This window comes from Toxorhynchites rutilus, chromosome 3, assembly GCF_029784135.1.
Source record: "Toxorhynchites rutilus septentrionalis strain SRP chromosome 3, ASM2978413v1, whole genome shotgun sequence".
Taxonomy (NCBI): Eukaryota; Metazoa; Arthropoda; class Insecta; order Diptera; family Culicidae; genus Toxorhynchites; species Toxorhynchites rutilus.
Genome location: NC_073746.1, coordinates 201,600,248 through 201,617,870, shown reverse-complemented (window position 1 = coordinate 201,617,870; position 17,623 = coordinate 201,600,248). Strand labels below are relative to the sequence as shown.

Here is a 17,623-nt window from a genome sequence, read left to right as displayed (position 1 = left end):
CCACTTAGAAATTCTATAAACATAATGTCAACATTTGAATCGCTTCATTGAGCTTGCTGACAAAGTCAGTTTGATTCTTCTATGGTTTACTTTCGTATAAGTGCTGACAGGATCACAACTAGCGGCAGCTACTAATTGGCCCTAAAACCCAGTTTTGTATTTCAATAGAAAAAAAATTATAAATGGATGATTTAAAAAAAGGCTTTCGATTTTCCAAAGATCGATCCTACGCTGTTTTGAGGATCGATTCGTCAAGGTCGATATTTTTATAAAGGTCTCCCAATCCTAGTCGTAAATCCAGAAGAAGCAGTTGTGTAAATTCAAACCAAGCGATTACAAGTTATATTCCATTCCATGACAGTACAATTTACCTGGGTTTTAATGTTTTTGTTGTGTCCTTCAATTGAGAAACAAAATAAAATGACTTTGATGTTTGAATAGAATATGAATTTGTATCCCTTGTTTAAAGAAAAAACGTTTCTAATATACAATAGAATAAAGAAATAAATTGTAGAAAGACATTTGATTTTTCAAAGATCGATTCGGCCAAGATCGATTCTGCGTTACTGATTAAATCAATGGATCGATCCCTTTGCTGTTTAGAAAATTGATCTTTTTTTAAATATCGCCCAATCCAAGTCCTATCATGGATCTAAAGCCGGAAGCCGGAATAACACAACCAGCTGTATCTCTGGACTGGTTAAAAGTAGAAAATATTTGTAAATCAAAATGCAGATATTAGAAATTTCTTAATGCAGAACATATCGAAAAAAATATTCTGTTACAGTTTTCATGAATTTTCGTACTTTTCTCCGGATACTCTCTAGCAAAGTTTGAACTCTTTGTTTGGTTGCTTGAATGCACGGAAATTACGATAACCTTCTCGCATACTAATTCTCCAGATAGTACTTTGATTGGAGTAGTGTTTTTTGCCGATGTCGTGATCCGAGAGTACCGAGTTTTCTTTAATTGTTCTCAATACTTTCAACTTCAGCTTTCGATCATAAGTTCCACAACGACGCGTCCTCTGATCCATCCGAACAATAGTTGCACCTTCAGCACCTCATACAAGATCGATTCACCTTCAGCGCTTTCGTGATTTAAGTCAGGTAAAAGATTTTATGTGCTCCCTTGGCCGAGTGGTTAGCGTCATAACTAACATGCCGGGTGTTCGGGTTCGATTCCCGTTCTGGTCAGGGGATTTTTTCGTCAAAGAAATTTCCTCCGACTTGCACTGTGATCACGCGTATTCTAGAGCTTGCCACTCAGAATGCATTCAAGGCGTGTTATTTGGCATAGAAATCTCAACTAAGTACTAATAAAAATGACGCAAGTAATACTACGTTGAGACGGCGAAGTTCCTCTAGGAACGTTAGTGCCATTGAAGAAGAAGAAGAAAAGATTTTAAATGCGCCTACTAAGAACACTGCTATAAAAAAGTGGTTCTGGATCCAAACTGAATCAAACCTCACAACCTATGTCCGGTAGAAATAAGGCACAATGTTTGAATTAACTCAACTGGATAGTTTTACTTCTTTATCAGTTTGACTGTTAATGGTATCGGTGTGGAGATTAAAACAAAACTGAAACGAATTTTGCACATGCCCTTACGTAGCACGCAGATTTGATGTTGCTGTAGTTGTTTGCGGCTCTATACTCGCTACGGTTGGGGACACATTTTTGATATTATCATGGCACCAGGTTTGGAAAAAAGCTCTCCTGAAATTCTGAGTTGAGTTCGACAGCCAGTTTACATGAAGCAAATACAAAACAAACGCAAAGCAAAGAGTGGTGGATTTAAACAAGTACACCCAAGCTAGCGTTGCCAGAAAGCATTTCATTTTCGGCAGAAACCATGCCTTTTCGTGTTTTGAAGCGTCAAATGAGCAAATAAAATCATATGTCCCCCAACGCTTTGTATTAAAATGTTTGTATATATGGAAGCAGACATCTCTTTCTTTTTTCATCTCTTTTGGGATTGCACCCAAAAAAAAGTCCAAACGACGTCAACGGGGATCGGGCGAAGCCCGGTTGGAATGCAAGGCTGTTTTACACGACTACGCTATCCATATAGCTAATGATGCTGTTGCGTAAATACGTGATAATATTACACCTCATTATAAAATTAAGTTGGAAAGTGTATTCTAAGAGTAAAAAGTAGAACATAAAGGAGATCTATATCCATCTCGGTCTGGGCCGTGCAAATATGTGACAAAGTAATGCGTGCTTATTTGCAATGTGTTTCTTGTTTCACTCGCTCGTATTAATGTTATATTGCTGTACCATATATATTATACAAATGCTTACCAGTATTGGAGAATCATGACATTTTGACGTAGGACTACGTCTTTCATTTCTATACCGGGGTGTAAAATCAAAGTTTCGAAAACGAAAGCGTCCGGCGACCGAGATTTTGAGCGTTAATAGCTCCTAAACAACTGAACGAAATGGTATGATAAACACTTCATTCGAAAGATAAAATGTCTACGCGTTATATACTTGTTACTTTTTGATCCAAAAACTTGTTTCAATAGTCTTAAAATTGCTTTCAAAACAGGCTATTGAAATCACCAATCGGTATATAAGCGAGCGGCGCTCGGAAATCCACTCAGTTCTAATTGAACAGCGATTGGAGCATGTTGTCGCTGTTGCGGTGAAGCTCTTTATTTATCATGAAAGCGCGGATGAACAGTGTCACCAAGAGCCTGTTTGTGCACCCTAGGCCAGAAGGGAATCTATCAGGAGGAGAGTGATGCCACAAACGGTTCCCTGGGAAGACATCGCTACACACACATACACGCGCGGCTATTAACAGGTGGTTCTCGAGTTGGCATTAACCACTGGTGGGCTTCCAGTATCGAGGAAAATGTGGAAATATCTAATCGTTACTGAAAATAATCTGCCAGTTCCTCTGGGAATTTTCAAAATATATTCATGTGAAAGAGTTTAATTGAATGTTTTCTATCCATGTTACACTGTGACCAAATATGTTTCAATCAAGTGCTATTAACAGGTGGTTATCGAGTTGGCATTAACCACTGGTGGGCTTCCAGTATCGAGGAAAATGTGGAAATATCTAATCGTTACTGAAAATAATCTGCCAGTTCCTCTGGGAATTTTCAAAATATACTCATGTGAAAGAGTTTAATTGAATGTTTTCTATCCATGTTACACTGTGACCAAATATGTTTCAATCAAGTGCTATTAACAGGTGGTTATCGAGTTGGCATTAACCACTGGTGGGCTTCCAGTATCGAGGAAAATGTGGAAATATCTAATCGTTACTGAAAATAATCTGCCAGTTCCTCTGGGAATTTTCAAAATATATTCATGTGAAAGAGTTTAATTGAATGTTTTCTATCCATGTAACACTGTGACCAAATATGTTTCAATCAAGTGCTATTAACAGGTGGTTATCGAGTTGGCATTAACCACTGGTGGGCTTCCAGTATCGAGGAAAATGTGGAAATATCTAATCGTTACTGAAAATAATCTGCCAGTTCCTTTGGGAATTTTCAAAATATATTCATGTGAAAGAATTTAATTGAATGTTTTCTATCCATGTAACACTGTGACCAAATATGTTTCAATCAAGTGCTATTAATAGGTGGTTATCGAGTTGGCATTAACCACTGGTGGGCTTCCAGTATCGAGGAAAATGTGGAAATATCTAATCGTTACTGAAAATAATCTGCCAGTTCCTTTGGGAATTTTCAAAATATATTCATGTTAAAGAGTTTATTTGAATGTTTTCTTTCCATGTAACACTGTGATCAAATACATTTGGTTTTGTGGTCTTTCAATCAATCGCAATTAACAGGATAGCTTCAGAAGATATATTCTTCCCCATCAGTAGGATATTTCCGTATCCAATATTGTATGCGCCCGCAATCGATTATTGCTCAGTCGCCGAAAGTTCCGAGCTCAGAGAGTTCATTCCCCTCTAGTTTGCCTTCCAAATTGCCATCGTAAACCACACCTTCTCTCGATTCAATCACACACAAAAAGCATACTTAAGCGATATTCTGGTGGTGAGACACATTCATTTTTCGTGAGGACATCGACAAGACAACATCGTTGCCTAACGTGCTGGAGGAGGTGGACGGCGAAGGATCGACACATACACGCGCAGAACTCTTTCCGTTAGGATGCCATTCAGCATCGAGAAAGTTCCGGAAAGATCTAATCATTGCTGGAAAATAATCTGCCAGTTCCTTTGGGAATTTTCAAAATATATTCATGTGAAAGAGTTTAATTGAATGTTTTCTATCCATGTAACACTGTGAACAAATATGTTTCAATCAAGTGCTATTAACAGGTGGTTATCGAGTTGGTATTAACCACTGGTGGGCTTCCAGTATCGAGGAAAATGTGGAAATAACTAATCGTTACTGAAAATAATCTGCCTGTTCCTCTGGGAATTTTCAAAATATATTCATGTGAAAGAGTTTAATTGAATGTTTTCTATCCATGTAACACTGTGACCAAATATGTTTCAATCAAGTGCTATTAACAGGTGGTTATCGAGTTGGCATTAACCACTGGTGGGCTTCCAGTATCGAGGAAAATGTGGAAATATCTAATCGTTACTGAAAATAATCTGCCAGTTCCTTTGGGAATTTTCAAAATATATTCATGTTAAAGAGTTTATTTGAATGTTTTCTTTCCATGTAACACTGTGATCAAATACATTTGGTTTTGTAGTTTTTCAATCAATCGCAATTAACAGATAGCTTCAGAAGATTATTCTTCCCCATCAGTAGGATATTTCCGTATCCAATATTGTATGCGCCCGCAATCGATTATTGCTCAGTCGCCGAAAGTTCCGAGCTCAGAGAGTTCATTCCCCTCTAGTTTGCCTTCCAAATTGCCATCGTAAACCACACCTTCTCTCGATTCAATCACACACAAAAAGCATACTTAAGCGATATTCTGGTGGTGAGACACATTCATTTTTCGTGAGGACATCGACAAGACAACATCGTTGCCTAACGTGCTGGAGGAGGTGGACGGCGAAGGATCGACACATACACGCGCAGAACTCTTTCCGTTAGGATGCCATTCAGCATCGAGAAAGTTCCGGAAAGATCTAATCATTGCTGGAAAATAATCTACCAGTTCCTTTGGGAATTTTCAAAATATATTCATGTGAAAGAGTTTAATTGAATGTTTTCTATCCATGTAACACTGTGACCAAATATATTTCAATCAAGTGCTATTAACAGGTGGTTATCGAGTTGGCATTAACCACTGGTGGGCTTCCAGTATCGAGGAAAAAGTGGAAATATCTAATCGTTACTGAAAATAATCTGCCAGTTCCTTTAGGAATTTTCTAAATATATTCATGTGAAAGAGTTTAATTGAATGTTTTCTATCCATGTAACACTGTGACCAAATACATTTGGTTTTGTGGTTTTTCAATCAATCGCAATTAACAGGATAGCTTCAGAAGATTATTCTTGCCCATCAGTAGGATATTTCCGTATCCAATATTGTATGCGCCCGCAATCGATTATTGCTCAGTCGCCGAAAGTTCCGAGCTCAGAGAGTTCATTCCCCTCTAGTTTGCCTTCCAAATTGCCATCGTAAACCACACCTTCTCTCGATTCAATCACACACAAAAAGTATACTTAAGCCATATTCTGGTGGTGAGACACATTCATTTTTCGTGAGGACATCGACAAGACAACATCGTTGCCTAACGTGCTGGAGGAGGTGGACGGCGAAGGATCGACACATACACGCGCAGAACTCTTTCCGTTAGGATGCCATTCATCATCGAGAAAGTTCCGGAAAGATCTAATCATTGCTGGAAAATAATCTGCCAGTTCCTTTGGGAATTTTCAAAATATATTCATGTGAAAGAGTTTAATTGAATGTTTTCTATCCATGTAACACTGTGACCAAATATGTTTCAATCAATTGCTATTAACAGGTGGTTATCGAGTTGGTATTAACCACTGGTGGGCTTCCAGTATCGAGGAAAATGTGGAAATAACTAATCGTTACTGAAAATAATCTGCCAGTTCCTCTGGGAATTTTCAAAATATATTCATGTGAAAGAGTTTAATTGAATGTTTTCTATCCATAAAATATCCATATAATACATTTGGGTTTGTGATTTGTCAATCAAGTACAGTTAGCAGGTTAGCTTCTGAAGATTATTCTTCAGAACAAGGTTTTTCGTATCCTATATTGGATGCATAAAACCTTGTGCCTCCAACGTAACGCTCTCGTTTTCGAAGTCTCCCAAATATTCATTTATTCATTCATTCAGAATGGATTTAGATTCAACTTCAAACAAATGATCTCTAAATCAACGATAGTCCTACGTCACCCTTGCGGTTATACCATAGATATAACCCACTTCCTGTTTTTTTTATTCTCAGGCTCATTTAATGTAATAAATCGGGATGACAAAACATGAGAAAAAAAATAATTTTGGGTGTAGTTTTACACGAGTAACAAGTATTAAGTGTTCTGCAGAGATAATTAGAAACATCTTTTTTATACTTATATTTTATATAAAGACGCTTTCTATCAATGGAAAGCCATTGGTGGAAAAAATGCAACCTCGGAAATCCACTCAGTTATGATTGCGCAGCGGTTGATGTACGATCGCTGAAACCTGTGTTTCCCTAACACAGATTTCAAAACCAATGAGCCGGGGGAAATCGGCATTGCAAAATACATGAAAGGTGAGGATACTTTTATACTCGCATGCATTTCTGTATGCGATCTGTATCGGCATTGCAAATAGTGATCTTCGTTTTTTGAAATTAATCGTTCATCAACTAATCGAATATTTTTCAGCTGTTCGTTATTCGATACAATTGATCACCAAAATAGTCGATTAATCGATTAATCGCCACACTGAGAGAAATAATTAGTTAGACTTAATTTTACTTATTTGCTAAAAAAATTATTACAAAAAAAATTAAATTATTTCGTAATTATTTATTGTAGTCGTTTTATTGTTTTCATTGCTTTGAACTAGAGAGCGCCATACACTCTGTTCAACTTCTATAGAACTACCCTGATTCTATTTCGTTGTAACACAAACAGTTAGAATTTCAACAAGATACATTCACACATTGTTGAATGCTTAGAATAAAGTATACTCAACGTCAATTTCGTTCAAAAGAATTGTTTGTTTATTTATTGTGCTTAAATATGATACACCACAAAATTCATAACTTTTGAACTACTGAACCGATTCAAATGATCGACATATCAAATTGAAGTTTATAAGTAAGTTTTCTTAAAAAAAAACTTTTGCGAAAATTTGAATTTGGTAATTATTGGTTGAGTTAATTTTTTAATGTTTTCTCGGTGCACTCCGGAATGTGTGCGGACTTCAAAAGCGCTATGAACACAACGCCTTGGCTCGGTTATTCAAGACTGAATTGGAATATGCGTTCAACTTACATGTCGAAATCAAAACTGAGTGCCTGGAGTTCATCAAATCAAGCAAATTTGTGGTTCGAGGAGTATGTACACTTGGGAGATGCAATAACTTCAGAGGGAAATGTAAAATACATTGATCGTTTAGCCATTCTGCCGTTCACATATTTTGGAATCATACCATACGTTAGGGTTGCAACGAAGAATGCAATCTACTACAAAGCATGAATTGACCTTAATTTGGATTTGTTCGCATTTGAATTCGGAAATTGTTCCATTCAATCACTGGTTCAATCGATAATTTAAACAATACACTCAAATGGTTACTAAGCCACCGATCGTCCTCCGCCAATCTTGCGGTTATATATTAAGTATAAAATTACGCGTCATTTTTTATATGATTTTCTTGAAACTAAGCGATCTGCCTATTGTCGCCTCATTGGAAAGAAAAATTCTACGAGTGTGGGTGTGACGAGAGCGTCGATTAAGGGGTGTGCCTTTGATGTCCCGAATTCATACGGCGGCATTCAGATGTACCACAAACGTAGAGAAATGTCAATACGTCGACCGTAACGTTCACTGTTGTTTCTTTATGATGCTGATATGCTGATTAGGATATTGCCACACAAATTGCATTAGAGAATATTTATAGCCACGTTTGGTGAATTTTGCTGACGTTCAATGGAAGGTTTCCCTCGCAATCGTGAATTGTTAGCCACATTACACATTATTCCGTTCGATTGCAGACTAATGGAAAAGCTGAAGGACATTAGACACTGAACGATTTTCACTACAAGCATTCTGTTATGAATTCGCGTGTGGATTTAAAATATTCTACTCATTGAATAAGTGAAATTTTATTAGTTAAAAAAGTGACACAAAAAGAATGATTACATAACGAAACAAAAAAATATTATTAAGTGTTATTATGGTGAATTATTATTGAATATGAATACTTACGATGGAATGAGTGGAGCTGGAAGAGCTTGTCCAGTCGGTCTGCCCTGTGGCAAAGGTGGTGCACTTCCTCCACCGGGTCTATTTGGAATAGCCGGTGCTGGCCTAGCGCTCGTAGGCGCAGGTGGAGGACCTCGACCACCTGCAGCAGGAGCTCCTACCGATCCTATCGAACCCTAGAAAGTAAACAGTTTCAAACATCTCTCTATATCATCTATCTGATTCATGTTTTACCTGCTGCTGAGGTGCACTTTTTCGCGGACCACCCGGACTAGGAGGAGACAATCTTGGGTTATCCAAACCACTAGAGAGCCAATCATTTTTCACAGGAGGGGGTACGGGCGTTGTGAATGTCGCCATTGAAACATCACCTATCAAATGCAAAAGTTATATATTGTTTTGTTAAGTTTAGAAAATTGGTTGAAATGAAAAAACTGGAAACCTTATTATCTTAGAATTAACGAAGACGAAAATACGAATGGGAATAATCAGAAACGACCTCAACGACGAAATGCGGAATACGATCCGATACTTGGAACATGGAATTGCAGATAGCTCTTTTACCCAGGTTGCAATAGAATCACGAGCTACATCAACGCTACTTGAGTCGTGGCGCTGCAGTAACTTTACTGGAAAGTGTGGAAACCCGGGTATTGAGCGGCTACCTTCTACCAGAGTTGTGGCACCCACAAGCGGAGAATCGGCTTTGTAGTATTAGGCAAGATGCGTCAACGTAGAATTGGTTGGCAGCTAATTACCGTGAAGGTGTGCAAGTTGAGGATTAAGGGCCGTTTCTACGTCTCATGTATTTCATCAACATTCGCACCTATCGCGTGTAAATATATATCCGGACCAGTATGCATGCGATTAAAACACTAGACGGTGTACAAAACGCGTCGCAGTCGTAAGCCGCGACTCAACATTGACCCATTCCATCGGGACTTGACAACGGTTTGACTCACTAAAAACAGTTTTTTTCTCGTTTTCATGTATAAATCACACGATTACCAAATGATAATCGATTTTAAAGTGAGATAGAGAAAATTTCCTACAAGAATCTTCAGTTGGAGAATATCTTGCAGTTGAATTCGCTTGTTGCCAGCCCAATACTTTTGTGACGTGACAACACCTGTCTTTTTGCGGTTTCCGACTTTTGAACATTAATGTTGTATTTTCAGTTCCGTTTCAAAACATACAAATTAACCTTGTTCTATGATTTGTCAATGAAAGATGGACGTAGATTCCTGTATACTCAGTTTTTCAAAAAACCCGCAAGAATATGCATTTTGTGACGTGACCACGCGCTCTGTGCGAATAAACAGTCTCCACGAAGCGTTGTCACGTCACACAATCAATAAGTTGTATTAAATAAGAATTTCACCGTATTGTAGCAAGCGGTATATTATTTTTTTTATTTTTTTTATTACTCTGAATACTTCTTACTCTCCTCTGTGATCTCCCTTCCAAAAGTCCATCCTATAGAAGAAGGTGGTCCTAACGCGACCGGTGATCCTGAACCTATCCTCCTTTGTATCTCAGGAACGGTGCTTCCTACTGAATTTTCAATAGTGTCAAATGAAAGGTGTCATAACGCTGACAATTTGATAATATGGTGACTTTTTTCTGGCTCTCCTCATTCTAACCTTTTAGCGCTTTTTCATTCCTTCAAAAACAGAGAAGAAATATATTCGACCTGTGGGCAAAATGAGTTCTATGTTCTTTTAGATTGTGAAACATTGCGAAACAAGGTAATTTTTAATTGTTTATGGTATGTTCATCAAAATAAACTATATAAATTGAATCTACCTGTTACTTGTAATACACGGTATGCCTTTATTTGGGAAAAATCGTGGTGGTCCTAAACCGACCTCCAGTTTTTATATCGTGATTGTTTAATGCGTTCACTCTGGCGCTTGCCATCAATGGCTAGCACAATCCTGGTTCATCGAGTGGCGCTCACATTATCTCCCTCTCACTTTAATCCAATCTCTCACTATCAAACATTATTCTTTTTTTTCCTCTTCGCGCACCCATGGATATATGCCAACATTACACTTAACGATCGTATTGTGGGATTTCATGCCATTCCCGGTCTTTTATATCCGTTTTCAACGAACCGAAAGTCACCATCCTCGATTCCAAAATGGCATCGGAATACGATATTCGACTTCCGCTGGTAAGCCCCTATGTTATAGGTTTTCCATATTTTTTTAGCATTTAATACTACCATCAGCAAACCGGAAGTTAAAATAAGATTATATCTAATATTATGGAATCTACGTTCATATATTGTTGATAAAACATAGGAGAAAGATCATTTGTATGTTTTGAAACGGAACTGTTATTAATTAAATTAATCATTAATGTTCAACAGCCCGAAACAGCAAAAAGTCAGGTGTTGCCATGTCACAAAAGTATTTGACTGACAGTAAGCCAATCTAACTATAAAATATTTTTCAACTGACAACAACACTGGAATGGATCGTATACTTTTCGTGACGTGACAACAACTTCTGGAGACAGTTGATACTCTTCTATTTGTGGACCGATCTCAACCAAATTTTGTGGGTTGTTGACCTTCATCGTTTACTCAGAGGTATAAAAATGTTTGAACCTTTGTTCATCTGATAAACTAAAAATATGCTCTATTTTTGTGACGAGACAACGCTTCAAAATACCTGTTTCTCAAATGCTTGTTTCTCATGAATTACAAAATGAAACGTAGGTCTACCCACGGCTCTTCAAACATGCATTTAATTTGCCCATTCAATGGTATATAGGCATTGAAGTTTGGTTAAGCATGTACAGAGATATTTCAAGAAACATAAAAATAGTGAAAACCTAAAATATTTTAAATATAATTATGTAGTTTTTGAAACTCGCCTCTCTTAAAGGTTGATGCATAAAAATTAAATTTGTTACAAAAAATGTATGATATAACTAGTGCTTATTTAAATAGCGTTTTCAATTTTCTCCTGAAACTAGATTTGAAATTTGGTTATCTGGTGCATAACCTCATCTCTTCGCGATGCCGCTTGGTTAATACAGGCAAACCTTTTTTTGTGCGGGGGATAGGGACCGCACAAAAAAATCGTACAAAACTTCACCAGTAACTTTAACAATCGTGTTCGGCACACAATTTGAAAAAAACTTTTTTTGTGCGGTAGACAGGGACCCCTAATAGTGAAGAGAAAGGAACAAGGATCTTCATAATGGATCCGCTTTTTGTGGTTCGAAAAGTTCGAACACATATCGGCATCTTTGAGCCGGTCGATTCGATGTACGGTGTACGGTGTTATCGGAGCAACCGACTTCGTTGGAATCGGACTCAGAAGCCATTTTTTCATCGATGACAATGATGGTATGCAGGGTTTCCGTGATGCATATTAGGAAAATGTTTGAATTTTTCGATTTTGTCGAAGACCAAGGGCCAAAAAGGAGTTGTTCCGATGAGCGTCTAGCGGCAACGTTGACTGTTTATTTGCAGGCAGCGGTCTTCGACGGATGTTTTTAGGCGGTTGGCTAAGCTGGGATTTGGCGATGATGAGGTAATTGTTTTCACTGGGTCGTTGTTTCTCCGATTCGAATCCTCCGTATTCGAAGTGGGCCATTTAGCTCTCTGGTGACGTCTGCGTAGCTTCGTTGTCGGCCATTTTCTGCTTCAAAAATCAAACTAGCGGCTCTGTAGTATACGTCGCGTTCGATCTTTATCTTCTGTATCGTGTTCTTTTTTCGATATTGTGGACATGAAAGGGAGGCGAGGCTGTGTTCGCTGGATCCGCATTTTCTGTAGAACAAGAACCAAGGGCATTTAGGTCCCTCCGCAGGAATCTCGTGGTTCTCGGAACAATTCCCGCATGTTGCCGTCTCTTGCCTGCATTTTGCTTTAGTGTGGCCGAACGCTCAGCATTTAAAGTATTGCATGGGCGACGGGTAGTGAGTTCCCGTCCTAACACGCAAATAGCCAAAATCAATAAATTCCGAAGTGTACGATTGATCTCTATGGGGATAGGCCTCTCGGGTAGGTTTAGAATCTGAATCTGTTTTTTATGTTTGCAACTATGGGGCAGCCGCCTGTATTCTGGTAGTATATCAGGACTCTAAACTGACCTGCCAAAATGGTCCTCCGGCGAGGAGGGGTCGGGGCCCCATTAAGAAAACGCATGAATTAGACTCCTGCAAAGAACCGTGCTAAAAATTGAGATTGAAAACTCAGGGCATAATGAGAAAATATTACATACATGAGCTTACATATTGATGGAAGGGGAGGGAACGGTACAAATACAGATGATCAGCTCCTCAGCGCCAAGGCAGTGAAAAGTATTAGCGGGAGATTGATCTACTGTGTGGAAATGAACTTTTTCTTTTAACCCTGAGAAATACTGATATAGGTGCGAATAATTGTTCTTGGAAGGAGTGCGGAGGGAGTCAAACGCCGCTTATTTTGCTCCGAATACTAAATTTATTCTCGATATTGATTGAAAACTAAATGAACCTTATTCCGTTCGGTTCTTGTTTATAAGGAATCTTGAACTCGAAGATCTCGATCCTGATGAGTCTAACTCGCGAATGACTCCTTTTCATCCGATGCGATGTATTTATATCGGTGGAGTTAACGTTACACATATTTTGCCAGCCTCTTTGTTTTTCTTTGTGTGGTCGATTCTCTGTAAAACGCGATGTAATGTTCTCAATGCATGTCCTGATGACGTCATTCCGACAGGTTGTGGAGACGAAGCAATCTCCTCAATATTAGCATTTTCAACGTTCACAACTACCATCTAGATAAGACCAATAAAATCGAAGAGGAATTAACCCTATCGATAAAAAGGGGTCAAGCAGAGTTGTGAAAATTATCACGCAATGACGATCTTGTATGGCGCTTATAAAATTTTATTCAAAATCCTCTCCCACCACCAAAAGTAGACATATTTGTGGGAAGGTATTAGATTCGGTATAAGAGTCTGTAGAGGATTCTCAACGATGGCTTCAGCAGTTTGATATTTTACGTAACATGTTAATGGTTCTTTTTTATGGTTCTCTGTCTCCGTCTATTACATCTATATACGAAATTGAACGAAACTAGAGGCATTTAAAGATTCAGTGGCTGTACTGATGTACACTATTGATCGGGGACCTTGATGTAATAGAAGTAACGGTAAGTTTCTTCGTTTTTTTTCAAAAATTTATGCTTTGTTCTTCAAAAATGGTTACAAGTTTAATATTCGAAGCATTGCCCATCGCTAGTCACAACTTTTACCCATCTTTCTGGCAATTCACGGATTTCACCTTTGCGGAAATAATCGATCAGTTTGTCGGCTAACCACGAATCGATCCAATTTTTGACTTCCTCAAAATTGGAGAAGTGCTGGTCAACCAAGCCATGTTGCATCGATCGAAAAAGGTAGTAATCGGACGTAGCAACGTCTGGAGAATACGGCGAGTGGGATAGGACCTCTCAGTTTAACGTTTCCAAGTATGTTTTGACCGGTTTCGCGACATGCGGCTGAGCATTGTCGTGCTGAAAAATAATTTTATTGTGTCTTTGCTCGTATTGTGGCCGTTTTTCCTCCAATGACCGGCTCAAAGGCATCAATTGTCGTTGGTACAGGTAGAGGCCCCCGTAATGGGTTCATTCGGTTTAGCAGCTCATAGTACACCACACCCAGCTGGTTCCACCAAATAGACAGCATAACCTTTTGGCCGTCGATATTGATGCATGGCCGGGGTATCCATACGTTGCCCGACGTTTAGGGTTTTCGTAATGTACCCACTTTTCATCGCCAGTAACGATTCGATGCAAAAAAACCTTCCTTTCTTTCATGCCGTTGGAGCAGTTGTTCGAACGTGAAAAACGCCGTTCGACGTCTCGTAGCTTCAATTCATACAGCACCCAATGTCCTATCTTTCGGATCATTCCTATTGCTTTTAAACGATCGAATATGGTTTGCTAAGCTACTCCAAGTGTTTGTTGCGTTTGTGACGGATATTGATCGAGTAGAGCAATTGGAGGCTTCATCTTCATACTTTTTTGGCGGTCCGGAACGTTCTTCGTCTTCCAAGTCAAAATTACCACTTTTGAACCGTGCAAACCACGTCTGACACGTTTGTTCAGTTGGAGCATGGTCAGCTTTTTTTCTTCATATTGAAGTAATGAAGTAACACTCCCCGCAAAAGCACTCTCGTTGGTACGAAATTCGATATATTCGAAGTAGCAAAAAACTATGTTGTTTACGCTTCAGATTTTTGACATATACTAGAAAAGACGCGCAATGACAGTAGCTTTCCAACGAAAGTCTCGAAATTTGATTCACTGGAATAATAATCAAGTTACGCCATCTGTTGTAAAACTGAAGAAACTTACCGGTACACCTAATACTATTTTCTATCACGAATAGGTTATGAAAATATTTGTATAATATCACCACACATTACTACATAGTTATATTTGAAAACTCTGAATTACATCTCCTGTGTCTTCGTGGGGTTCTACATACCTATGATTCTTAGAGCTTCTTTGCATGCATGATACATACGAAGCATTTCTTCACGTTTTTGAGCCTCTTCTGGACTTTCTTCCATCATGGAAGCCTACAATGATAAATTATTTTATGAGTATGATTTACTATTACTATTACATTATATCAACGCGTATGTAACAACATGCTTCTGGATCCTTCCCATCAGGACGATTCTAAACATTCATAAGCACACCAAACCAAATAACTTTTATATGTGACATCATAAATTCATACGTTTTTTGGAATTGTCATGATGGAAGAAATTCAAAAACATCATATTCGTTCTACGAGACTGATCGATTGTGCCATTATTTGAGTAAAATATTCACCTGATCACCAGTTGCATACAGATGAGCCAGCAATTCTCCATTGATGAAATCCTTAGCATTATTTATAATCAGCATCATAATAGCCTTCGGGACCATGTCTCGGGTGGTTTTCGTAACAATTTTCATGTAAGATTCGACTAGGTTACGAATTGTTTCAACCTGCCTCTCGAGCTGGGGATCCAACGAACTTGTTTGTCCAGCTTCACTGGATTCCTAAAAAATGTTGGGGCAGGCAAATGAATTAATGTAAATTTGAACATTGAATTGGTTTCAAGCATGGAAACGGTTGTAAGATAGAAGCACTCCATGAGTTATTAAAACGAGTGGACTGAGCATTTCTACTGTTTGATTTGAGATTGATATTTTGATCTTAGTTGCAAATACGAGGGTTGGCTGAAAAGGAATACACACATGCTAGGAGAGGGTGAAAAAGGAGAGTTACATAGTTCGCCGGTGTTTGCCGATTGAACGTTCCGCTGAATAACTCACTTTCGTTCGTTCAAATATGATCTTACAGAAGTCATCTCCCATAGTGGCATTTGTTTGTTGTTACACGCTACGAATCGTGACACAAACGAGAATGAGATAATTCTGCTTCGGTTAGCCTTCATGACACACAAGTATGTGAACCAAAATGTCATGGTCGCTTGCGATGTTGCAAGTTTATATTCTTCTTTGTCTCTCATTTGCTACATATCGAAGCCATTAGTTTCATTGATAGTGTGCTGCTAGCTAGAAATCACTACCATCAACCAAATTTACTCGCGACTGTATATCGCAAAAAAATACTTTCGCTTGTCAGGCAATAGAACCACCGACAACAGTATACCACTTGCTACACAATTCACACTCATGTAGACCACAAAGTGTTAGAGCCCTCGAAGACTGCAGATTTTCTAACAACAGATGAGTATGATATTCAGAGAGTAAGCGGAGCAATAACTCAACTGCAATGGGCTGCCCTATCAACTCGAATACCTACTCGTCATCAAGATTGCGTTAAATCTTCCACAATGTAAGCTAGCTTTTATCCCCTTCTCTTCATGATAAAAATATGACACCCTACTAACCTCGAGACGTCCGCGAGTCGGTTCCCCATCCTATTAAACCGTAAAATAAGTAAAAATGTAAAATAGATTTAGAATTTGGCTGCTTTGAATTGAACCGGTAAAATAAACGATTCATAAAAAAAATTATGTGAGCTAGCTTCATTCGTAGGACATAACTACATGCTGTCTCATTCTAGCGAAACTTACAACAAGTTAGGAACTTTTATCGAAAGCCTGTGTCGGTAGATCATCAAAGCAGCAGACGGGCCGTTGTCCGTTCCACCGAAACGTCTCCGAAAAATCACGTGCAGTCGGTAGCAGATTACAGCAGGTAGGTATATTTCATTTATTTTCCCTTTTATTCCAGGTCATCAGGAAACCAAACGTTCAAATTATTTCCAGGTCAGTATTTACTTTTACTTCAAAAACACTTCCTTTTATTTAATCTAATTTAATCTCTAGTTCAATATTATTTTACTCTTCTAATTAAATGTCAGTTGCACAAATAACTTTTCTTCGCTGATGTTCGCCTTTTCACAAGATGGTTGACAGCAGGTGTCGTCGGCCGGAAACAGGTTGACAGCAGGTGTCGTCGATCCGAAAAGAGTTGACGGCAGACGTCGTTGAATAGGAAAGAGAGCGATGCAAACAAGATGTCCTTCCTTTATACCCGTCGTGACGTCATTCGTTCCGTATGCGGAAACGATGAAACGTCAACCAAACGCGAGACAAACGCATAGTCAAATAAACGCATGACTGACGAACGAGGGGTTTTTCGCTTTTGTAGTTCCTCAATCCACAGCCAGTTGGCGCTCCTTCGTGCTGTCACGAACATACTGGCCCCTTCAGAATCGTCCATTCTGACAGTTAAACGATAAGCGAACATTGTTGATGATGGTTCCTTCGATGATGATGAGAGCGGCTGTCACTCGATAGACGTCAGGCGATGATAGTTTTGATTGCGAACGAAACCAGCAAAACTCAGCGCGGCGATATGAAAATAAGACCCCGGTAGAGGGTTTTTAAAAATAAATTGTCAGTGTTGTTTATTTTTTATTTTATTTTTTCGTATTCGGTGTTGTTGTTGTTCGGTGGTGTTTCTTGTGTGGGTGAAATTGGCATCAAATAAATATTCGTCACAGGACGAGTGTAGCGGCGGTAGCGGCCGTCCAACGTCTGTCCAAACGGATGACGTTATCGGTGTCTGGGTGTATTTTGACGATTCGATTCTTGCTATTGTCGGAAGATAATTTTCATCCTTCAACAGAACGAGCTGGCCGTTGATGATGGTGACTGGAGGACTGCACCACTTCGTTCTCGATTGCAGCGTCGACAAATATCCGGAATGCCACTTTTCCCAGAT

General features: G+C 38.8%; 1 protein-coding gene across 4 annotated transcripts in view; it reads right to left on the bottom strand.

Moving 5' to 3' along the window:
• Positions 1-17,623, bottom strand: part of LOC129779461 (dynamin) — an 89,070-nt gene that overhangs the window by 18,675 nt on the left and 52,772 nt on the right. For 2 of the 4 annotated variants that reach the window (XM_055786943.1, XM_055786946.1), the window contains exons 11-15: positions 16,282-16,311; positions 15,212-15,424; positions 14,859-14,952; positions 8,596-8,732; positions 8,365-8,537 (exon numbers count right to left, since the gene is read on the bottom strand). In XM_055786943.1, the coding sequence (XP_055642918.1) occupies positions 8,365-8,537; positions 8,596-8,732; positions 14,859-14,952; positions 15,212-15,424; positions 16,282-16,311 (647 nt within the window). The remainder of the gene's footprint in view (positions 1-8,364; positions 8,538-8,595; positions 8,733-14,858; positions 14,953-15,211; positions 15,425-16,281; positions 16,312-17,623) is intronic. The other 2 variants (XM_055786944.1, XM_055786945.1) reach the window with 1 other exon arrangement.